General features: G+C 32.7%; 1 protein-coding gene across 5 annotated transcripts in view; it reads left to right on the plus strand.

The window, feature by feature from the left end:
* LOC142232660 (protein ABHD18) overlaps positions 1–19,173 on the plus strand; it is a gene marked incomplete in the record, with an annotated part of 369,540 nt that overhangs the window by 56,436 nt on the left and 293,931 nt on the right. For all 5 annotated transcript variants that reach the window (XR_012721159.1, XM_075303305.1, XM_075303303.1 and 2 more), the window contains 1 exon segment: positions 2,061–2,325. Coding sequence is in view for 4 of the 5 variants with exons in the window: in XM_075303305.1 (XP_075159420.1) it covers positions 2,061–2,325 (265 nt within the window).

The following is a 19,173-nucleotide window of genomic DNA, read 5'->3' on the forward strand; positions in this document are numbered from 1 at the left end:
AAAAGCGGTTATGAAGTTAAAAATAACAAAGGAAACAAAATATTTACGTATGTAAATAGTGGCGGATAATGTAGAAAAACATTGGTGCCTAAGCTAGGGTTAACCAATTTTTATTATCGGGTTTCCCAAAAAATAAGCAAGCAAACCAAAATAATACTGACTTTAACTTGGTAGGGGTATATAAATCTTATGGTGCTGTAAAAATGAACTAAAACACAATGTTATAGATGAACTAACATTTAAGAGAATTATAAACTAGACAAGTTGAAAAACATCTTAAGGGCTAAATCATGGTCAATATTACTACAGTTTAGTTCATTTTGTAATGGAAAAGGGTTCACTGTTTTTTTCAGTGCACCTACAAATGAGAAAGGCAATTCAAAGGAGACAAGAAGAATGGACTGGTAACGGTATAACTTTAAAAAATGCTTGGTCTTTAGCATTTTCTGGACGAGTTATGTAACAATATAACCATTAAATTTGTGCACAATTCTTGAGAAAGATCCATGTAGCCGGGCCAGTATGTATGTCCACCACAATATAATATTTTGAATGTAATATTGTGTACATACCTTCCGTCCAATTATTTTCTTGTTTGTTGAATTTACCACTTTTCCACTTGATTTGCTGGTGTTGATGACCATTTTTTTTTAATTTGACGGCTTCTGAAGGACCATATGTTGGAGTCACTATCCAACGTTCCAGAAGGTAGTCACCAAAATCCTCAGATTCGGACACCCTCGCTTATTTACCTTTATATTTTTCGTTGATGATCAAGACGTACCGTCTTGGGCTGAAATTTAGTTGTTCTTTCCCGACGGGGAAGTTAAATTTATTTTCATTCGCTGGTCTTATTGGAGTGCTAACAAACGCGAATTGGATTCACTAGCCCCTGGGGCAAAACAAATATATTTCACTTTTCCCAAAGGGATAACTAAACAATATTTTTCCTCCAAAGGAATAATGCCGCTATGAGTTCACTGTTAAATAAAAAGGCACTATAGATCAATTCAACACCAATGGTTTTATTCTTATATAAATGTTCATATAAACTTAGGATTTCCTTTTATTTAGCACTACTAATTAATTCTTTACTTTCTCACTTTAAATTACAATATGGCGCTTAGAAAGAAAAACTATAAAAAAAAACAATGTCAACAAAAGTCAATCTAATGCCGTCCACAAATAAGGACAGTGACGGTCACACAACGTTTTCTCGCTTGAACAAATACAAATAAATAAATAAAGTTATTTTTTTTTTTGTTTTCTTTTCTCAAGTGGCGTCCTTTTTTCGATGACGAAAAAAGTTTTTTCATAAAGATCAAAACATTTTAAGTTGTGACCATGTTCTTTTAACGGGAAGAAAAACATTTTTGACGAATACCATTTAGATCATGACCATTGTTTTTAATGCCAACAAATTTCTTTTTATAAATGTAATAACATTTTATATGAGGACAATTTTATTTTGCTTAGGACCATGTTCATTGAGCCAACGTGGTTGCAGGTGAAAATATTACATGGTCGCCGCAAAAATAGCTCCTATCATATTATTTTGTTCTTCGAATATGATCGTGACAATCATGTTTCTTCTCTGCGTGCAGAATTTTACCCAGATTTGCACAAGGTGTACAATTGCTGGTGTAAAGTGTGCCAAATTTGGTAGAAATCGGTCCAAATTTAGATATAGCTCCCGTATATATCGTTGGTTCGATTTAGGCTCATATGACCACCGTTGTTCAAAGTTTATCTCCCTTTTTATGTTTTAATAAGATTTGCATTTTTCTTTTACAATAGTCTTTAACTTTGATATCATATAATTTTAGCACCTTTTGTGTTCGAAAAGTACATTTTTAAAACATTTTTAGTACTTTTTCGTCAACATCACTTATCATCCTTAGTGAGAGTTGTCTCACACGCACACCACTACTACAAGCATCGCAAAAACATTGCGCTAAAAACATTGATTTCTCATGCATATTTCTTAACATAAGTCAATTCTTCAATTAACGTATTACCAAATATATTCACAAAAGATTAACCAAAATGCACACTTTCAGATTGTTTCAGTTCCGTAAAATCATATCCCATCGAAACACTTGTTTCCCATTAGTGCCAAAGGATTATCCGGTAGATATTATAAAACAAGAAAAACATCCCGATGGTGTCATTTTGGAAGGAAAGTTTCTAACTCCTTTAGAACTACATCTACCTGGCATAGTTCCTAAAGCGGCGCAAGATGCACATTTTCAAGTGATTTTACCAAACAAATGGTATGACAACATGAAACCAATGTGTATTCATTTAGCTGGCACTGGCGATCACGTAAGTTATTTAGTAATATTATTGTTAATGTTCAATTGTGGAAAATGCATAAAGCATTGATGGTATCGGCGAAAGGAAGATATTCATGTCATAATAGTTACTACACACTCAAAAATTGTTTCAGTAACATATACATTTTGCTACAGGGAAGTTAATGTTTGGGTATTGCTTCTAATATATAATGTGTTTGAAAGCATATTGGTCTAAACAATAAAATATTTTTGAGTAGTCCAAGTTTCAAACATTTTGTATTTTTCCATCCAAATTCAATAATGTTGCTTTTTCAAAAACTATATGTTTGTCCATAATAATAAAATAAGTTTAGGATCTAAGTCTCAAACATATTTGTTTTGTCCTCCAAACATAATCATTTGTGTCATTAGATAATCAATAAACAATAATATATTTCTATATAATAATGTACGTCTTTGGAGCATATTTTCTCTCCAGCATATTATTTTATGTGTTAGCATATAAATTTGTAAAGATAAACAAATTTTGCTTCTATTTGAATAATATTTTGATGAAACTCAAAAATTATTCTTTTCACCTATGCCCTACCAAAAAGTAGGGGAAATGTATTATGTCTACACCCAGAGAAGGAATATGATCACCTCAACCATATTTCAAGAGCAAAATGTTATTTTTGAATGGTGACCATGTAACATGTTTGTCGCAACCATGTTATTTTCTCGGAGGTTATGTGTCTGATTTCGGCAAGCATATTATTTTTGGCGAGAAAAGAACATTTTTGCCATAAACATGTTACATGGTCACCATCAAAAAATAACATTTTGCTCTTGAAACATGGTTGAGGTGATCATATTCCTTCTCTGCGTGTATGAACAAAAAATTTTCTAATCACTTCTAGATTTTGTACATAATGCCCATTCTGTACATAATGTAAATTGAATTTCTTAATGTGAGTGAGTTAAATAGTTGATATTAAGTTTAGTTTTAATGAAAACATAAATTGTGTTGTTTCGCGACAAGTATTAGTTATGTTTAACTTTCCTAAACATATCGTGTTTGGACGTTTGTTGTAAGAATTATTATATATATAATTATATATAAAATTATTTGTATTAAAAATGTATTCACTTAAACATATTTTGTTGTAACATACAACATATCGATTCCAAACATAATATACTAGAGCGTGAATTTGAGTGGCTACCACACGTATCGTGCGTGAGCGTTCGTGAATAAACATTTTGCTTCACGCGCACACCTCTATATTCAACCATTAAGATACAATGGAATACATTTGGTGTCTTTGTTAGAAATTACTATATGAATAGATTTGTTTTCATTTGTGTTCATCCTCCACTTTTTTATCCAATTCATGATAGTGGATAGAACGTGTTGGAGCTTTTTGGTAGCTTCCATTTCTGTTTTAGCAACAACAAGAAATGTCGTGTTATCAGCAAACGTTGCAATTGTTGCTTCAGGTGGATTTGGAATGTCCCTAGTATGTAGGAGCTACACGGACGAAAAAGACTGTTTTTCATATGTTTGGGTATAAACATTATATGTTTGGAACTCAAAATTGTATACACAATATTTTTGAGTGCAAACATATAATGTTCATAAACTAGCATAATATGTTTGGGACATATATGTTAATATGTTAGAACATATTATGTTTGGGACATAAAATGATTGCAAATATAATATGCTTGGATTCAAACATATATTAATTTAGAAATAGCCCATAAACATATATGTGTTTACAAAGAGAGACAAAGTGTATGCTGGAAGTAAAATAATGAAAGTAACCAATTGGAGCATTACAAATATATATACACAAACAAAATTTCATTAAATATAGGAAAAATACTACGTGTGAATATAAACAGGTATAAATTTACATATTATGAGTAAACATATATATGTTGTGATATAAGACTTCGCCAAAAATTGTATATGCTTAAGTAAAATATTAAAATGAGTATTCGGAGAGAAAATTCATTCGGAACCAAGATAAAATATATTTGAAAAAAAGAGCATGAGTTTTGTTTATCATTTTCGTATTACGGGCACAATTTTTTTGTTTTGTTCAAACAAAGGTAATTAAAGGGATCTTCATAAAAACTAACGAAAGGGCACTATACACTGAACAAAAAGCATGTCCGGTTCCAAAGATTGTGTCTCCACTTTAACAATTTTGGTATTGATTCCGAACCAAAGAAGCGGAGAATACAAGTATTTAAGGATGCTTTTAAGACACAATTCTCTTTTAAATGGGGTTTTGTGTACTTGACTCTACGAAACACATTTCAATTTTTCGCTTTTTCAGCTTTTTTTCATATGCTATAAAATGTCCGTTAAAAACAAGACTTCCAGTAGAAATTATGCTATGTTTCAAGTAAAAAATGTCTTTAAAATAAAGTATTGAAAAACATATTAATGATTTTTGCCTTGTAGTCAAGATACAAAAATGCAACAAATTTAAAGACAGTTTCATTAATTTTAAAGAATTTTTCTGAATTATTAAAGTCAAGTTGACCTTAGTCCAAAAAATTTGTTCTTTCATGTTATGATACCCATTTTTAAGCCAAATCACTTAATTATAACGACAACACGACTTCATTGAAAGTATCGACCTTTGAACATGGAAAAAACTTTATATTAGAGAAATGCGTCTTCTAAGCTAAGCAAAAGTTGTATTCTTATTTTAAGGACATGAACTCTTTGGCCTCACGACAATATTTTTTCAGTGCACTCTTTAGAGTTGTGAAAGTAAAATGAAAACAGGGCGAAACAGTGAAAAATTAAACAGTAAGATCTATAAAAATAAAAAAAAAAACATTAGTTCCTCTTTATTAGTGAGTAGTCCAAGAGGAGTTAACGGATTTTTTCGAAAATAAAAGCGGGCATTGAGTTCGAGTTTTGCCGCTAAAATTATTTCTCATTTTAGCGGCAAAACCAGAATAACATTACATCTTTTTCCGGTAAATTGTATTATAACATGGTGGGGAAAATCCAAAGCAACAACTGAATAAGTTTATTTTCTTTAAAAGAAATTATTAAAGAAAAGTAAAAGGGTAAACATGGTCATTTTAACGCGATAATACCAATTTATACCGGCCTTAAGAATTAAATTAAGTACAAAATTATTCGTTAATAAAAATTCATATTTATTTGTGTTTCTAAATTAATGGTGTTACATGCTAGCAAACTATTGTTCACACCAAAATAAATTTATGTGCTGTTGTAAAATTACTGTTTAGAATTTAAATATAATGTGCTTTTGAATGGTTATGGTTAACCTTAGGTTTGGATGGCAAAATATTTTTATGTACTCGAATTCACGTTCTTCTTTTGTAAGAGTTTTATAATGTGCTTTTGGATGGTTATGGTTAACCTTAGGTTTCGATGGAAAAATATTTTTATATACTCGAATTCACGTTCTACTTTTGTAAGAGTTTTTGAATTTCTTCGAAAATTTTAAACTTGTATACAAAAACCTTTATTTGTTACACAATTTTTATTTTTGCAATATAAAAATAATATTTGATTTGAGCTCAGTCCATTTCGTTTATATCAAGCATTTTTCTTTTCTGACTTTATGTCTTTTATAAAACACACTTTACAATTTCGTAGTAAAAATTTAAAATAATAGTATGTAACGCTGAACACCTTTTCGGGAACTTCCGAACGAATCTGGAATATATGTTAAAAAATATATTTAAAAAAAAATGGTGTTGGTCGAAGCAGGAATCGAACCCAGGACCCCTGTCACGCAAGGTGGACGACCAACCACTGCTCCACGCTGCCAACAAATGTATGTTTAACAATGTTATGTTGTTAAACAATGTTATGTTTGCATCGGCTCGTGGGCGCCGCAAGCTATGCTATATAAATATAACTTATAACGATAATTATCTCTTGATGACCATAACAGCTACGTAGCCCAGTGGTTAGTGTACTGGCTTACAAACTGTGTGATGCGCTGTTCGAATCCCCGTCCGGCAAAAGGTAAAATTGAAAAAAAAAAAAATTATAAAATTTAATAATTTCTTCTACAATGTTTGTATTACAGAAAAAGGTGCTAAGAACTAAAAAAACTCATGGAATTAGGCAGAAAAAAAAATTTTTTTGAGCACAATATTCTTTGGGAGAAAATTCTTCTCAGCATATAATATTTTTGGGTCCAAAATGCCTCCAAACATATTATATGTTCACATAATAACATATAGTTTTTTGGAAGACAACATTATTGAATTTGGATGGAAAAATACAAAATGTTTGGAACTTAGACTACCCAAACATATTATATTGGTTAGACCAATATGCTTTCAAACATATAAATGTTTGGGCAATACCCAAAAATGTATATGCTTGAAGCAAAATATGTTTGGGAGTATATGTTACAGAAGCGATTTTTTTTGAGGGTGTACAGAACTGGCCTAGGATACTTCCCTGTGGCACACCTGCTTTTATTGGACGAAGTGTGGTGTGTACGTTTTCAATTTTCACTTGAAATTGACGGTATTTTAAATATGATTCTAGTAATTTATAGTATTCACACCCTCAAAAAAAATCGCGTCTGTAACATATACTCCCAAACACATTTTGCTTCAAGCATGTAAATTTTTGGGTATTGCCCAAACATTTATATATTTGATTTCTTCCAATATATAATATGTTTGAAAGCATATTGGTCCAAACATTATGTATTTTTCCATCCAAATTCAATAATGTTGTCTTCCAAAAAACTATATGTTATTATGTGAACATATAATATGTTTGGAAACATTTTGAACCCAAAAATATTATATGCTTAGAAGAATTTTCTCCCAAAGAAGATTGTGCTCAAACTTTTTTCTGCCTAATTGTATTTTCCCTCACATTTTTCTCACTTCCATGAGTTTTTTAGTTCTTAGCACCTTTTTCTATAATACAAACATTGTAGAAGAAATTATTAAATTTTATAATTTTTTAAATTTTACCTTTTGTCGGAAGGGGATTCGAACAGCGGATCACACAGTTTGTAAGCCAGCACACTAACCACTGGGCTACGTAGCTGTTATGGTCATCAAGAGATAATTATCGTTATAAGTCATATTTATATAGCATAGCTTGCGGCACCCACGAGCCTATGCAAACATAACATTGTTTAACAACATAACATTGTTAAACATACATTTGTTGGCGACGTGGAGCAGTGGTTGGTACGTCCGCCTTGCATGCCATGGGTCCTGGGTTCGATCCCTGCTTCGACCGACACCATTTTTTTTATTTTTTTACATATATTTTTTTACGTATATTCGAAATACGTTCGGAATATCCCGCAAAGGTTTTCAACATTACATACTACTATATTAACTTTTTACTACGAAACTGTAAAGTGTGTCTTATAAAAGACTTAAATTCAGAAAAGAACAGTGCTTGATATAAACGAAATGGACTGATTTGAAATCATATATTATTTTTTATTGCAAAAATAAAAAATTTGTAACAAAAAAGGGTTTTGTACACAAGTTAGAAATTTTCGAAGAAATTCAAAAAACTCTTACAAAGCAAGTATGTGAAGTCGAATAATATATAAATATTTTTCCATCGAATCCTAAAGTTAACGATAACCATTCAAAAGCACATTATATTTAAATTCGAAACAATAATTTTACAACCAACACATAAATTTATTTAGGTGTGAACAATTGTTTGCTTTCTTTAATAATTTATTCTAAAGAAAATAAACTTATTCAATTGTTGCTTTGGATCATTCCCCACCAAGTTATAATACAATTTGCCTAAAAAAGTTATAATGTTATTCTGGTTTTACCGATGCGAGTTTTGCCGTTAAAATGAGAAATAATTTTAGTGGCAAAACTCAAACTCAATGTCCGCTTTTATTTTCGAAAGTATCCGTCAACTCCTTTTGGACTACTTATTAATAAAGAGGACCTAAACTTTGTTTTTATAGATCTTACTGTTTAATTTTTCACTGTTTCCCAATGTTTTCATTTTACTGTAACAACTCTAAAAATAGTACACTGAAAAAAATATTGTCGTGTGGCCAAAGATTTCATGTCCTTAAAATAAGAATACAAATTTTGCTTAGCTTAGACGCATTTCTCTAAAATAAAGTTTTTTCCATGTTCAAAAGTCGATAAACTTTTCAATGAAGTCGTGTTGTCCTTATAATTAAGTGATTTGACTTGAAAATGGGTATCTTTACATGAAAGAAAAATTTTGAACTAAGGTCAACTTGACATTAATAATTCAGAAAAAATCTTTAAAACTAATAACATATGAAAAAAGCTGAAAAAGCGAAAAAATAAAATTTGCTTCATGGAGTCAAATACACAAAACCCACATTTAAAAGAGAGGATTGTGTCTTAAAAGTATCCTTGAATATACTTGAATTCTCGGCTTCATTGGCTCGGAATCAATAACAAAATTTTTAAAATAGAGACACAATTTTTGGAACCGGGCATGCTTTTTTTCAGTGTATAGTGCCCTTTCATTAGTTTTTATGAAGATCCCTTTAATTACCTTTGTTTGAATATTTTGACTTACTCGTCCTACACTCAAAAAAAAGTGAACTCTCTATTTCACTAAAGCCAATTTAACTTTATTGTAGTTCATAGAAATATTATGTTTGGAGAAAGTTTTCTTTACTCTAATACTTTTTTTGTGTACGTTAGTTAAATTAACTAAACCCGATGAAAAAAATATACTCCAATGAAGCATAAAGATTAACTAAATTCGTGTCTTCCACAAAATAGTTCAGAATTTCTTTAAATTTGTAAATTTTACCAAAAATGCGTCCATCGTGAACTTCGTATGTCACTAAAGACATTCTTGCAATTTTGAACTCCAAGTTTTTTCTTCAAACTACAAGATTTTCTTTAACAAGTGAAAAAACTTAGTTATGTCTAATAAATTTTCTTGTATTTGTCGAAAAATATTTACTTATTTTTATGACATTTACTTATTTTTATGACGTTTGTAATACTGTTTAGTTAAAATTTTCTACAAATATTCAAAATTTTCTAAAATTAACAGAAAGTTTTCTTTCTGGTGGGTTCACTGTTTTTTCAGTGTACGTTCCGATTTGTTTTGACGAAACAAAAAAAAAAGTGCTCGTAATGCGAAAATGATAAACAAAATTCATGCCTTTTTTAAATGTGATGCCAACGTTTGTAATACTGTTTAGTTAAAATTTTCTACAAATATTCAAAATTTTCTAAAATTAACAGAAAGTTTTCTTCCTGGTGGGTTCACTGTTTTTTCAATGTACGTTCCGATTTGTTTTGACGAAACAAAAAAAAAGTGCTCGTAATGCGAAAATGATAAACAAAATTCATGCTTTTTTTTAAACGTCTTTTCTCTTGGTTCCGAATGAAATTTCTCTCCGAATACTCATTTTAATCTTAAGCATATACAATTCCAGCAAAAAAATCTGGAAGTTCTTCCAAACGCACAACTTTAAAAGCACTTCCAGAAGATGCACTCCAATGATGTTCTTTATTTTAACTACCCAGGAAGTTCTTTCAATTCAATTTTTTATAACTTGGTTTTTTCATACTTTTAATGGGTAATTTTACCTTTTTTTGTTCAAAATACGTTAAAAACGGAGTAAGAATGGCACAAATCGTTTAAATTTTGTCGAAAAAATGCAAAATCCAATCTGAAAAAATTGTGAATTTTTGAAAATATTTGAGGTCAAACGTTTCCGACAAGCGTTAGAATCCATTAAAAATTATAAAAAAGGTTAAAAAATTATTTATTTGACAAAATATCACAGAATTTTTTAATTTACATTCAAAACATTGAATTCGGATCACACCTAAAGAAGTGATGCAAATTCAGTGCAACGGCTATTGAAATGGAGGACTTCCGTCCTATGACAAGCCCATGTTAAATTCATCGCTTCTGCGTCAAATTTGCACCACTTCGGGATCCAAAAAGAACATTTTCATCACTTTTTTGGCGACTCTTTTTTTGCTGGGATTTTTGGCGGTCTTATATCACAACATATATATGTTTACTCCAAATTTGTAAATTTATACTTGTTTATATTCACACATAGTATTTTTCCAATCTTTAATGGCATTTTCTTTGTGTATACATATTTTTAAGGCGCCAATGGGTTACTTTCATTATTTTACTTCCAGCATACACTTTAGTCTCTCTTTCTAAACACATATATGTTTATAGTCTATTTCTAAATTAATATATGTTTGCATCCAAGCACATTATATTTACAAACATTTTATGTCCCAAACATAATATGTTCTAACATATTAACATATATGTCCCAAACATATTATGCTAGTTTATGAACATTATATGCTTGCACTTAAAAATATTGTATTTAAAAATTTGAGTTCCAAACATATAATTTTTACACCCAAACATATGAAAAACAGTCTTTTTCGTCAGTGCAATTGGGAGATCATTGTATAGTTTACAAAGGAGACCATCATACCAGACTTTGTCAAGTTCAATGGCTTGATTGGATGGTCGTTGCAAATTATGTGTTAATGCCTGCTTTTCTATCAGATTTATTTCAGAAAATTGTTTAGATTTTCTTAAGTTATTGCCTTCCTTGTCAGTTCGAGTCTTGTTTCTAATTTTTTGTAGCTCTTTTGCTACTTCACAACCTCTACAATTCGCTGGATGATTTCCTTTGCAGTTTAGACATTTTGGAACTATGGATCGTGACATTTCACAGTTTTCAGTGTCATGTTTCCCTGCACATTTAACACATCTTGCTTCTCTTTGACAATAACATTTTGTATGGTTAACCGTTTGGTATTAATAGATTAGTTCACGTTACCTTTCAATTTTGACACCACATTATATCAAATCATTTACATCCGGTATTATTATGGTATTAACTATCACATCCCCATAACATATGTTATGCCGTCGTTGCTAAAAATTAATTGTTCGCATTGGTAGTTTATTTTCTTGACATAAAATAAGTAGTAAATTACAATATTTCTTGGAAAACGTGAGCATTGGTAAGTATAATATGTTTTAGCATTATTAATTTTTGTTAATTCGACATTCTTCTCTCATTAGATGCGTAAGAGACATACAGAGGCATACAGTGCCTGCGATGGGACAGAGAATTTAGAGAATAACTTGAGAATAACTTTTAGAAAATTATAAGATGAAAAATAAGGTATATGTATTTATTTTATATATTAAATACATTAAAGAAAAAAGTCTTTGTTGTGTGTGTTTTATTAAGCTCCCAGCAAAAAAAGAGCTTCCAAAAAAGTAGTTTGGATCCCCAATCTGTGATCCGGAAGTAGTGCAAACTTGGATCATCTCCAATGAATTTTACATGGGCTTGACATAGGACGGAAGTACTCCCTTTTTGGGTCCTTTGCATTGCTTTAGAAGTTGTGCCCTGGAAGTTAATTTGAATGAAGAAATTTAAAAAGCGAAAACAAATTTCTTTCAACCAATTTCACTTTTTTTCATCCATATTTTTTATTGCACTATTATTTTCCTATTATCTAATTTTTTTAAAATTTGAAAACCTCTTTCGCTCCGACCAGGGGTTGAACCTGGGTTTGTTGGCACCATAACAGAACGCCTTAGCACACTCAGCCACAAACGCCATTGAACATAAAGCGTCGAAAGGTCAATTCAAATGTTTGTGGTATGATCGTAATACGACACCAAGGAATAACATTCTAATTGCTTCTCGATATGTTCTTTATTAGTATGAACGAAAAAATAAGAAACGCAGGTTCAATTCTCACCAGGGCCAATTTTTTATCAAAGATTTTTTAAAAAAATATTTTTTTTTATGTTTTATTTTTGGCATATATTTTCGTATAAATATATTTTGTCCATTAAAAATTAACAAAAAAAAATTAAATATTCTCATAGTTTGCAAAACCTTCGCAAAAGAACTTCCATGGAAGCGACAAATTCAAACGGCACAGGTTCAAATCCCAGCGGAAATGAAATTTATTTTGTTATTACTATTTTTTACTTTTTTTATTAATTTTCTTTTTTTTTGTAAAATTTAAGTGTCCAAAATTTGCACTTAAAATAGCCTGATTGCGTACTTTCTAATACTTGTCCACAACGACTGCATCGGAAGTAGAAAAAAATCATTGGGGGATCCCAAGATGCGCTTTAGAAGAAATGTTTGTGGACTAGTCCAAAAGGACTGAATCGGGAGCGAAAAAAATCATTTGGAGATCCCACGATGCGCTTTAGAAGAAATTTTTGTGGACTTGTCTAAAAGGACTGCATCGGAAGTTGAAAAAAGTCGATGGGGGATTCTGGGATGGCTTTCAAAAGAATTTTTGTTTGCTGGGCTAACATGTATTAATAAATACCGGGATTGTAATAAACCCAATACCGTTTTGGTATTATTTTGGTAATACCGCGCTGTTTGTACATCAATACCTTTACGGTATAAATATTAATACCGCTTAGGTATTATTTTCAATACCATATTGGTATTTTCATAATACCGTATGTTACTTTCATGCCTTGTGTACCGCTTGAACCGTTCGGTATTGATATTGTACCATACGGGGTTGGGTAACTATCAATAACGTACGGTACCGATTTGAGCCCGTATGGCAAGAATTTTTCTATGGGTGTAGGAATTGTATTATCTGGTGGAGGACCATCTTTAGATTAGTTGTCTGCGACAACTGTATTAGTATCTTCATGGAATATTACTTGATTCACACCTTCATTGTTGTTGTTTGTGACGTTTTTTGCTTTAGATTTATTCTTTGAATTATCCAATTTGTTTCTCTTCAGTGAATCTTCATAGGAAAAATGAAAAAGCCAAGCTGTGGTTAGATTCAAGGAAGTTAAATACATTGACGGTTAGGGATGCATATCCCAAACCTAAATCCGCAATATATTGTGTAGATTACCAAAAGCAGGGTTCATAAGCTCCTTGTTATGATGGCCAATGTTCGAAGGGAGAATTGCAAGGGTTGTAACGACACCAAGCAAATATGGCCCCATTTAAACTTAAACCGCACACTAGATATGCTAGTGCTCTCAAGACGTCATATATCACTCCTGATATCTGCTATAACGGGTCGCTGCCTGAGAGGCGAATTTGCAAAAACTATTGGTGCGTAGTATGAGCTGTCATGATGCGGAGGAAAAGGAATCAATTAAACACCTCTTGTGTGAGTGTCCTGCATTTTGTGTAAGGCGTAAGCAAATTTTAGGCATATAGCTTTAGATTACTGGCGGACCTGAAAAACGTTAGCTTAAGCAGTCTGTTCATGTTTTTGGAACAATCTCGTTGGTTCAATAAAAGAAAATAGTAGAGAAGGTTCAGTGGTTAAAACTAGAAGTGCCCATATGTAATAGGTACTTTTAGTTAAATATGGTATCACAATGGACTGAATAGTCTAAGTGAGCCTGAAACTTAATCTGGCTGCCACTTTAACCTAACCTAACCTAAGCTCCTTCGATGTAAAGCCTTTTCACTGTACATATGTATGACGTGTAAGTTACGGCTTTCATGATATCTATATGAAGGTATACAAAAGCGATCAGCCAAACGATTCCGAAACGGAGAAGCCTCTGTTCGAATCAGAAGTGATTGCGAATCCGAAAGAGACATAAAAACTGCAGATATTGATGAACATGGTATGCGGGAAGTTTCTACAGTCTTAAAACTCACCAAAGCTGAACCGAGGATTGTTGCGAGAGTCACCGAGATCTGCGAAGAGGAAGCGGCTGTTGAAATTTTGGATGGTTCTACGGTTCCTCCAGATAAATCTTCACCATTGTAAGCCTGCTTGTGCTGCCTTCAAAGTTCTCCTGATGAAAGGAGACATAGATATAGTTCTTATTCAAGAACCACCGTGGTGCAATGGTTAGCATGCCCGCCTTGCATACACAAGGTCGTGGGTTCGATTCCTGCTTCGACCGAACACCAAAAAGTTTTTCAGTGGTGGATTATGCCACCGCAGTAATGCTGGTGACATTTCTGAGGGTTTTAAAGCTTCTCTAAGTGGTTTCACTGTAATGTGGAACGCCGTTCGGACTCGGCTATAAAAAGGAGGTCCCTTGTCATTGAGCTTAACATGGAATCGGGAAGCACTCAGTGATAAGAGAGAAGTTCACCAACGTGGTATCACAATGGACTGAATAGTCTAAGTGAGCCTGATACATCGGGCTGCCACCTAACCTAACCTATTCAAGAACCATATGTATATAGGAACAAGATCTGTGAATTAAGAGCTACTACGGAAGGTACTATCATCCACTAACTCCTCTCCAGGTGTCATTAAAACATCAGAGTGGAATTGGACAACGTCCAGTGGGGAGACGTTGAAACTACTGTTGAAGATACATTTTCCCGGATGTCAGACGGTAGGACCATGTTCGGGCGGTGCAACAGATGCTCAGCGGACATTTCCTATCGAGGAAATTGTATCGGAATCTAGAATAAAATGGGCTTTAAATAGTTTTGGGTCATTCAAATCCCCCGGACCTGACAGAATTACTCCGTCGGAGTTACAAGCAGTGACTGACAGAATTATCCATTGGTTGTCGGCGATATATAAAGGATGTATCACATATTCCAGGAAAGTGGAGGGAAACAAAAGTCGTTATCATACCTAAAGCGGGAAAAGCGAAGGATTTCCGACCAATCAGCTTATCCTCATTCCTTCTTATGACTCTGGAGAGGATGATAGACATTTATCTTAGAACTAGCATCGATTCAAGATTGCTTTCTACTGAAACCGCCACACTTGGACAAGCAAACATACAAAGGTATGTGAACAGAGCCACTCCCCAAGGACGAGTTCTATCACCTCTACTGTGGAACGTTTCTATAAACAACCTTCTGGTTTCCCTAGCAAAAGAAAGAATAAAAGTGGTGGCATATGCAGATGATGTGGCTCTAGTAGTCAGGGGAAAATTCGCATCCACAAACAGAGATATTATGCAGAGAGCCCTCCGGATGACTGAGAAATGGGCGACAGACAATGGTCTTGGGGTAAATCCTGCTAAGACAGAACTAGTCATGTACGAGGGCGGTTCGGAAACTTCTTAGCCTATCAATGAAAGGGAATAGTAAGTTTTTCAAAAATATTTTTATTCTTCAATATAATCTCCTGAAACTTCAATACACTTAGTCCAACGCTTTTCTAGCAATTCTATCCCTTGATTGAAATAGTTTTCCTCAAGGTCTTCAAAATAGTGGTTTACAAATGTAATTGCATCTACATTTGAGGTAAAACGCTTGCCAGCAAGGATTTTTTTAGATTTGGGAACAAGTAAAAGTCACTGGGAGCTAAGTCAGGAGAATAAGGTGGGTGGTCAAGCAACTAGTACTTTAATTCATTGATTTTAGCCATTGTTAAAACACTCTTGTGCGCTGGTGCGTTGTCTTGATGAAAAATTATTTTTTTTTTTTGTTGTAAGCCAGGACGTTTTTCTCGAATTTGTACATTTAATTGATCAAAAAGGTTGCAATAGTACTCTGAATTTATTGTTTTACCCTTTTGCAGATAGTCAATCAATAAAATAACTTTGAAGTCCCAAAAAATCGTTGCCATAACCTTACCAGCCGATTGAATTGTTTTTGCCTTCTTTGGGGCACTTCCTCTAGCTTCAGTCCATTGTTTGGTTTGTTCTTTTGTCTCTGGAGTATAGTGGTGGATCCATGTCTCATCAACAGCTATGAAACGACGCTTAAAATCCATTTTATTTCGCTTAAAACGATCCAAACAAGCTTGAGAAATGTTCATTCTTATGCGTTTTTGATCGACTGTTAACAAATGCGGCATCCATCTTGCGGAAGCTTTTTCATCTGTAGTTCTTCATGTAAAATTAAATGGACTCGATCATTTGAGATGTCCATGATATTAGCACTTTTATTCGTCGATCATTTAATACCATATCATGCACTTTGGCTACAATTTCTGTTGTTGTTGCTGTTTTTGGACGTCCTCTGCGTGGTTCATCTTCAATGCTTGTACGACCACGTTTAAATTCAGCAACCAAATTTTTTACTGTTGCATATGAAGGAGCACTTTCACCATACCATTATGAATTTCTTGTACCGATAAACCTTTTTTATGTAAATATGTAATGACAGCCCGCATTACTAATTTTTCCATTGTAAAAGATTGCGGATGCGTCTTTTTTGAACACCTGTTTCTATATGAAGGAGTTGCCAGATCGAAACAAAATTTAACATGTGTTCATTACAGAGATGGAAGTTTCCATAACACTTAACTTTTTTCTGTTTATACCGCGCTTTTTGTGCTAGGCTAAGAAGTTTCCGAACTGCCCTCATATAATAAAACCATTAGAGATGATAACACACAGATTACACATGCGTATAGTAATAAAATCCATGAGAAGGATTTTCCACACAAAGAGGCAACAGCAAACACTTAGTTATAATTAGAATTCGAAGTATTTTAGTATCTAGTATATAAGTCATTGTAAATTTAACAATAAATTGAGTTTCCATTAATCCATCGTGGCGAGCACATCGTTTTTTTTTCTTCCTTCGGCTGTGTCTTTAATGTACAACTAGGAGTCGTTGTACAGGCTTCGAAGAATTTTCTGAATGTCTAAGCAAAACGAACAAACGATCAGCTGGTGGTCACGACGGCATAACCTTCGAGATGATCAGGCCTTTAACTCAGAGAGCAATCCTGACAAATATAAATAATGCCAATTTGGACAACAACATACCATATTCTTGGCAGATTGTTAAGATTATACCTATTCTCAAACCTGGGAAAGGAAATAAAAAACTATAGACCAATATCACTTATTCCGGCATTTCTAAAGCTGATAAAGAAACATATTTTGGAATGGACTGAAAACATTTTTTCTTCCATCGAGAAGCTTCGCATATCGAAGGCATAAATCCACATTGATGTGCATCAACGAATTCATACATAGGTTTGCGGTCCTTAGAAAGAAAGGGTTTAAAGTTGTTCGAATGCCCTTGACATCAAAAATGCATATAACTGTGTAAGGATAGATTTACCAGCGGTAATATTACTTGGGGCAAGAATTGATCCTTTCATAAATTGGATAACCAATTTTTTATCGAATCGGATCTTAAAGATGGGATAAGATGAAGTGGTGGTGACAAATGGCCTCCCACAGGGAAGCTGTCTGTCCCTCTTCCTCTTCAATATTTACCCGAAAGACCTACATCAAGTTGAATACGATATATTATAATTGCTACCTTTCATAAAAACTTAGATACTCCAAGACTTATTCTGAAGGATAAGGTAATTTTATTTCATGAGATCTGTCGTACACAGAAAAAAAGTGTCTCGTAAATTTAAGAAGATTTTTACAATAATTTATTACAAGAATTTTCCAGAATTTTAGTTCATTTTTCGTATCTTCAACGAAAATTAACTACTCGAAAGGAAATTTTACAAATTCTAAGTAGCAACCATTTAGTTCATCGCCTACGAAATACGATGGAAATTTCCTTAAAAAATTTCTTAACTGGTAGTTAAAAATTCGTTTCTCATGGTATAAAACTACTTGTAAAATGTAAAGTACTTTCTAAATAATAAGTGCAATTTACTATAAGATTTTTTTGTATGAGAAAATATTTTTTTACGAAAAATGAACTTGAAAGTGGATAGCAATTTCTTACTGACAATTCCTATAGTTAATAATTGTTGGTAGAAAATTACCCAATGAAATATTTTTAGTTCACATGTAATTAAATTTATAGACATTTTCGTCAAAAATGGTAGATAACATTTCATTAAAATTTTGCAAATTTTAAGTTAAACGTTTCATCGTTCATAAACTGGTGTGTCTTTACGAATATTATTCTTAGAGTAAATTGTCAGCAGATGCGATGAACTTATGCATAGTACAGAGATCTTTATCGGCATAGTGGAATGTGATTAATGTAAAGATGATGTTACTTGAGTTTTGTTGTGTATACATGAGCGTGGGGTTGTTTTCATTTTTGTTCATTTAGTGGTTTGTGTGTGTGTTTTGTTGCTGGATGAGGTGTTGTTTTCAATAAAGGCACATGTGTTTTTGTTGTTGTAGGAATGTTTTGGCTTTGCTTGGTTTTGTCTGACATGCTTCAGTTGTATAGTTGGCGTTAGCGTGGGCTGTTGCATCTTTTAAGTAGGTATACAACAAGGGAATATAAAGGCATGGAATATTTTGGATTTTTGAGACATATATTGGTGTTTGTTTATTAAACCTTTTAAATGAAAGTTATTAATATTTTATCGGTAGTTTAGAAAAAAGTTATTAAGAATATTTAGGAAATGTGACGTATATCTTTTTAGAGTTATTTTATAAATTTCTTTTTGCAGAAATTCTAATGTTTTATTTACTTCCTTCTTGCTATTGTTATTGTCACTAGTTCGGCTTGCTACATGTCACCTGTTTTTTTGAGAAGCGAATAATTCACAATAACATTTTCCAAGGAGATCATATGGTGCAACCGATTTGAAAAACGTTCGCAATGATCACACAGCTGACTCCTTCCAGTGTGAACATTTGTCGACGGAGGTGACGTTTTGCGCATCCCAAGGCAAAAATGTCTTTCACATTTTAACACCTTCGGGACAAGAACGAAATCGGTCGATAGAGATAAATGAGAAATTTGAATAAATAGTAAAGTGACATATAGTGTGATAGTGTGTGCTCGTTATATTATTGTACACATAATTGATTGGTTGTAATTTCGTCAGATTCAAGGTGAGAAAAGTGTATATTCTTTATACTTTAAGGTATTTTCTAAAATTATGCGGAACCAGGCAATATAATCTCGGGACATGAATTAAACATGGGTTGCAATTGCATGTCCAACACAAAACCACGTTTTTCGTGCCATGCCAATCCAATGTTGATTCAAGACCT

The sequence above is a fragment of the Haematobia irritans genome, chromosome 4 (assembly GCF_050003625.1).
Source record: "Haematobia irritans isolate KBUSLIRL chromosome 4, ASM5000362v1, whole genome shotgun sequence".
NCBI lineage: Eukaryota > Metazoa > Arthropoda > Insecta > Diptera > Muscidae > Haematobia > Haematobia irritans.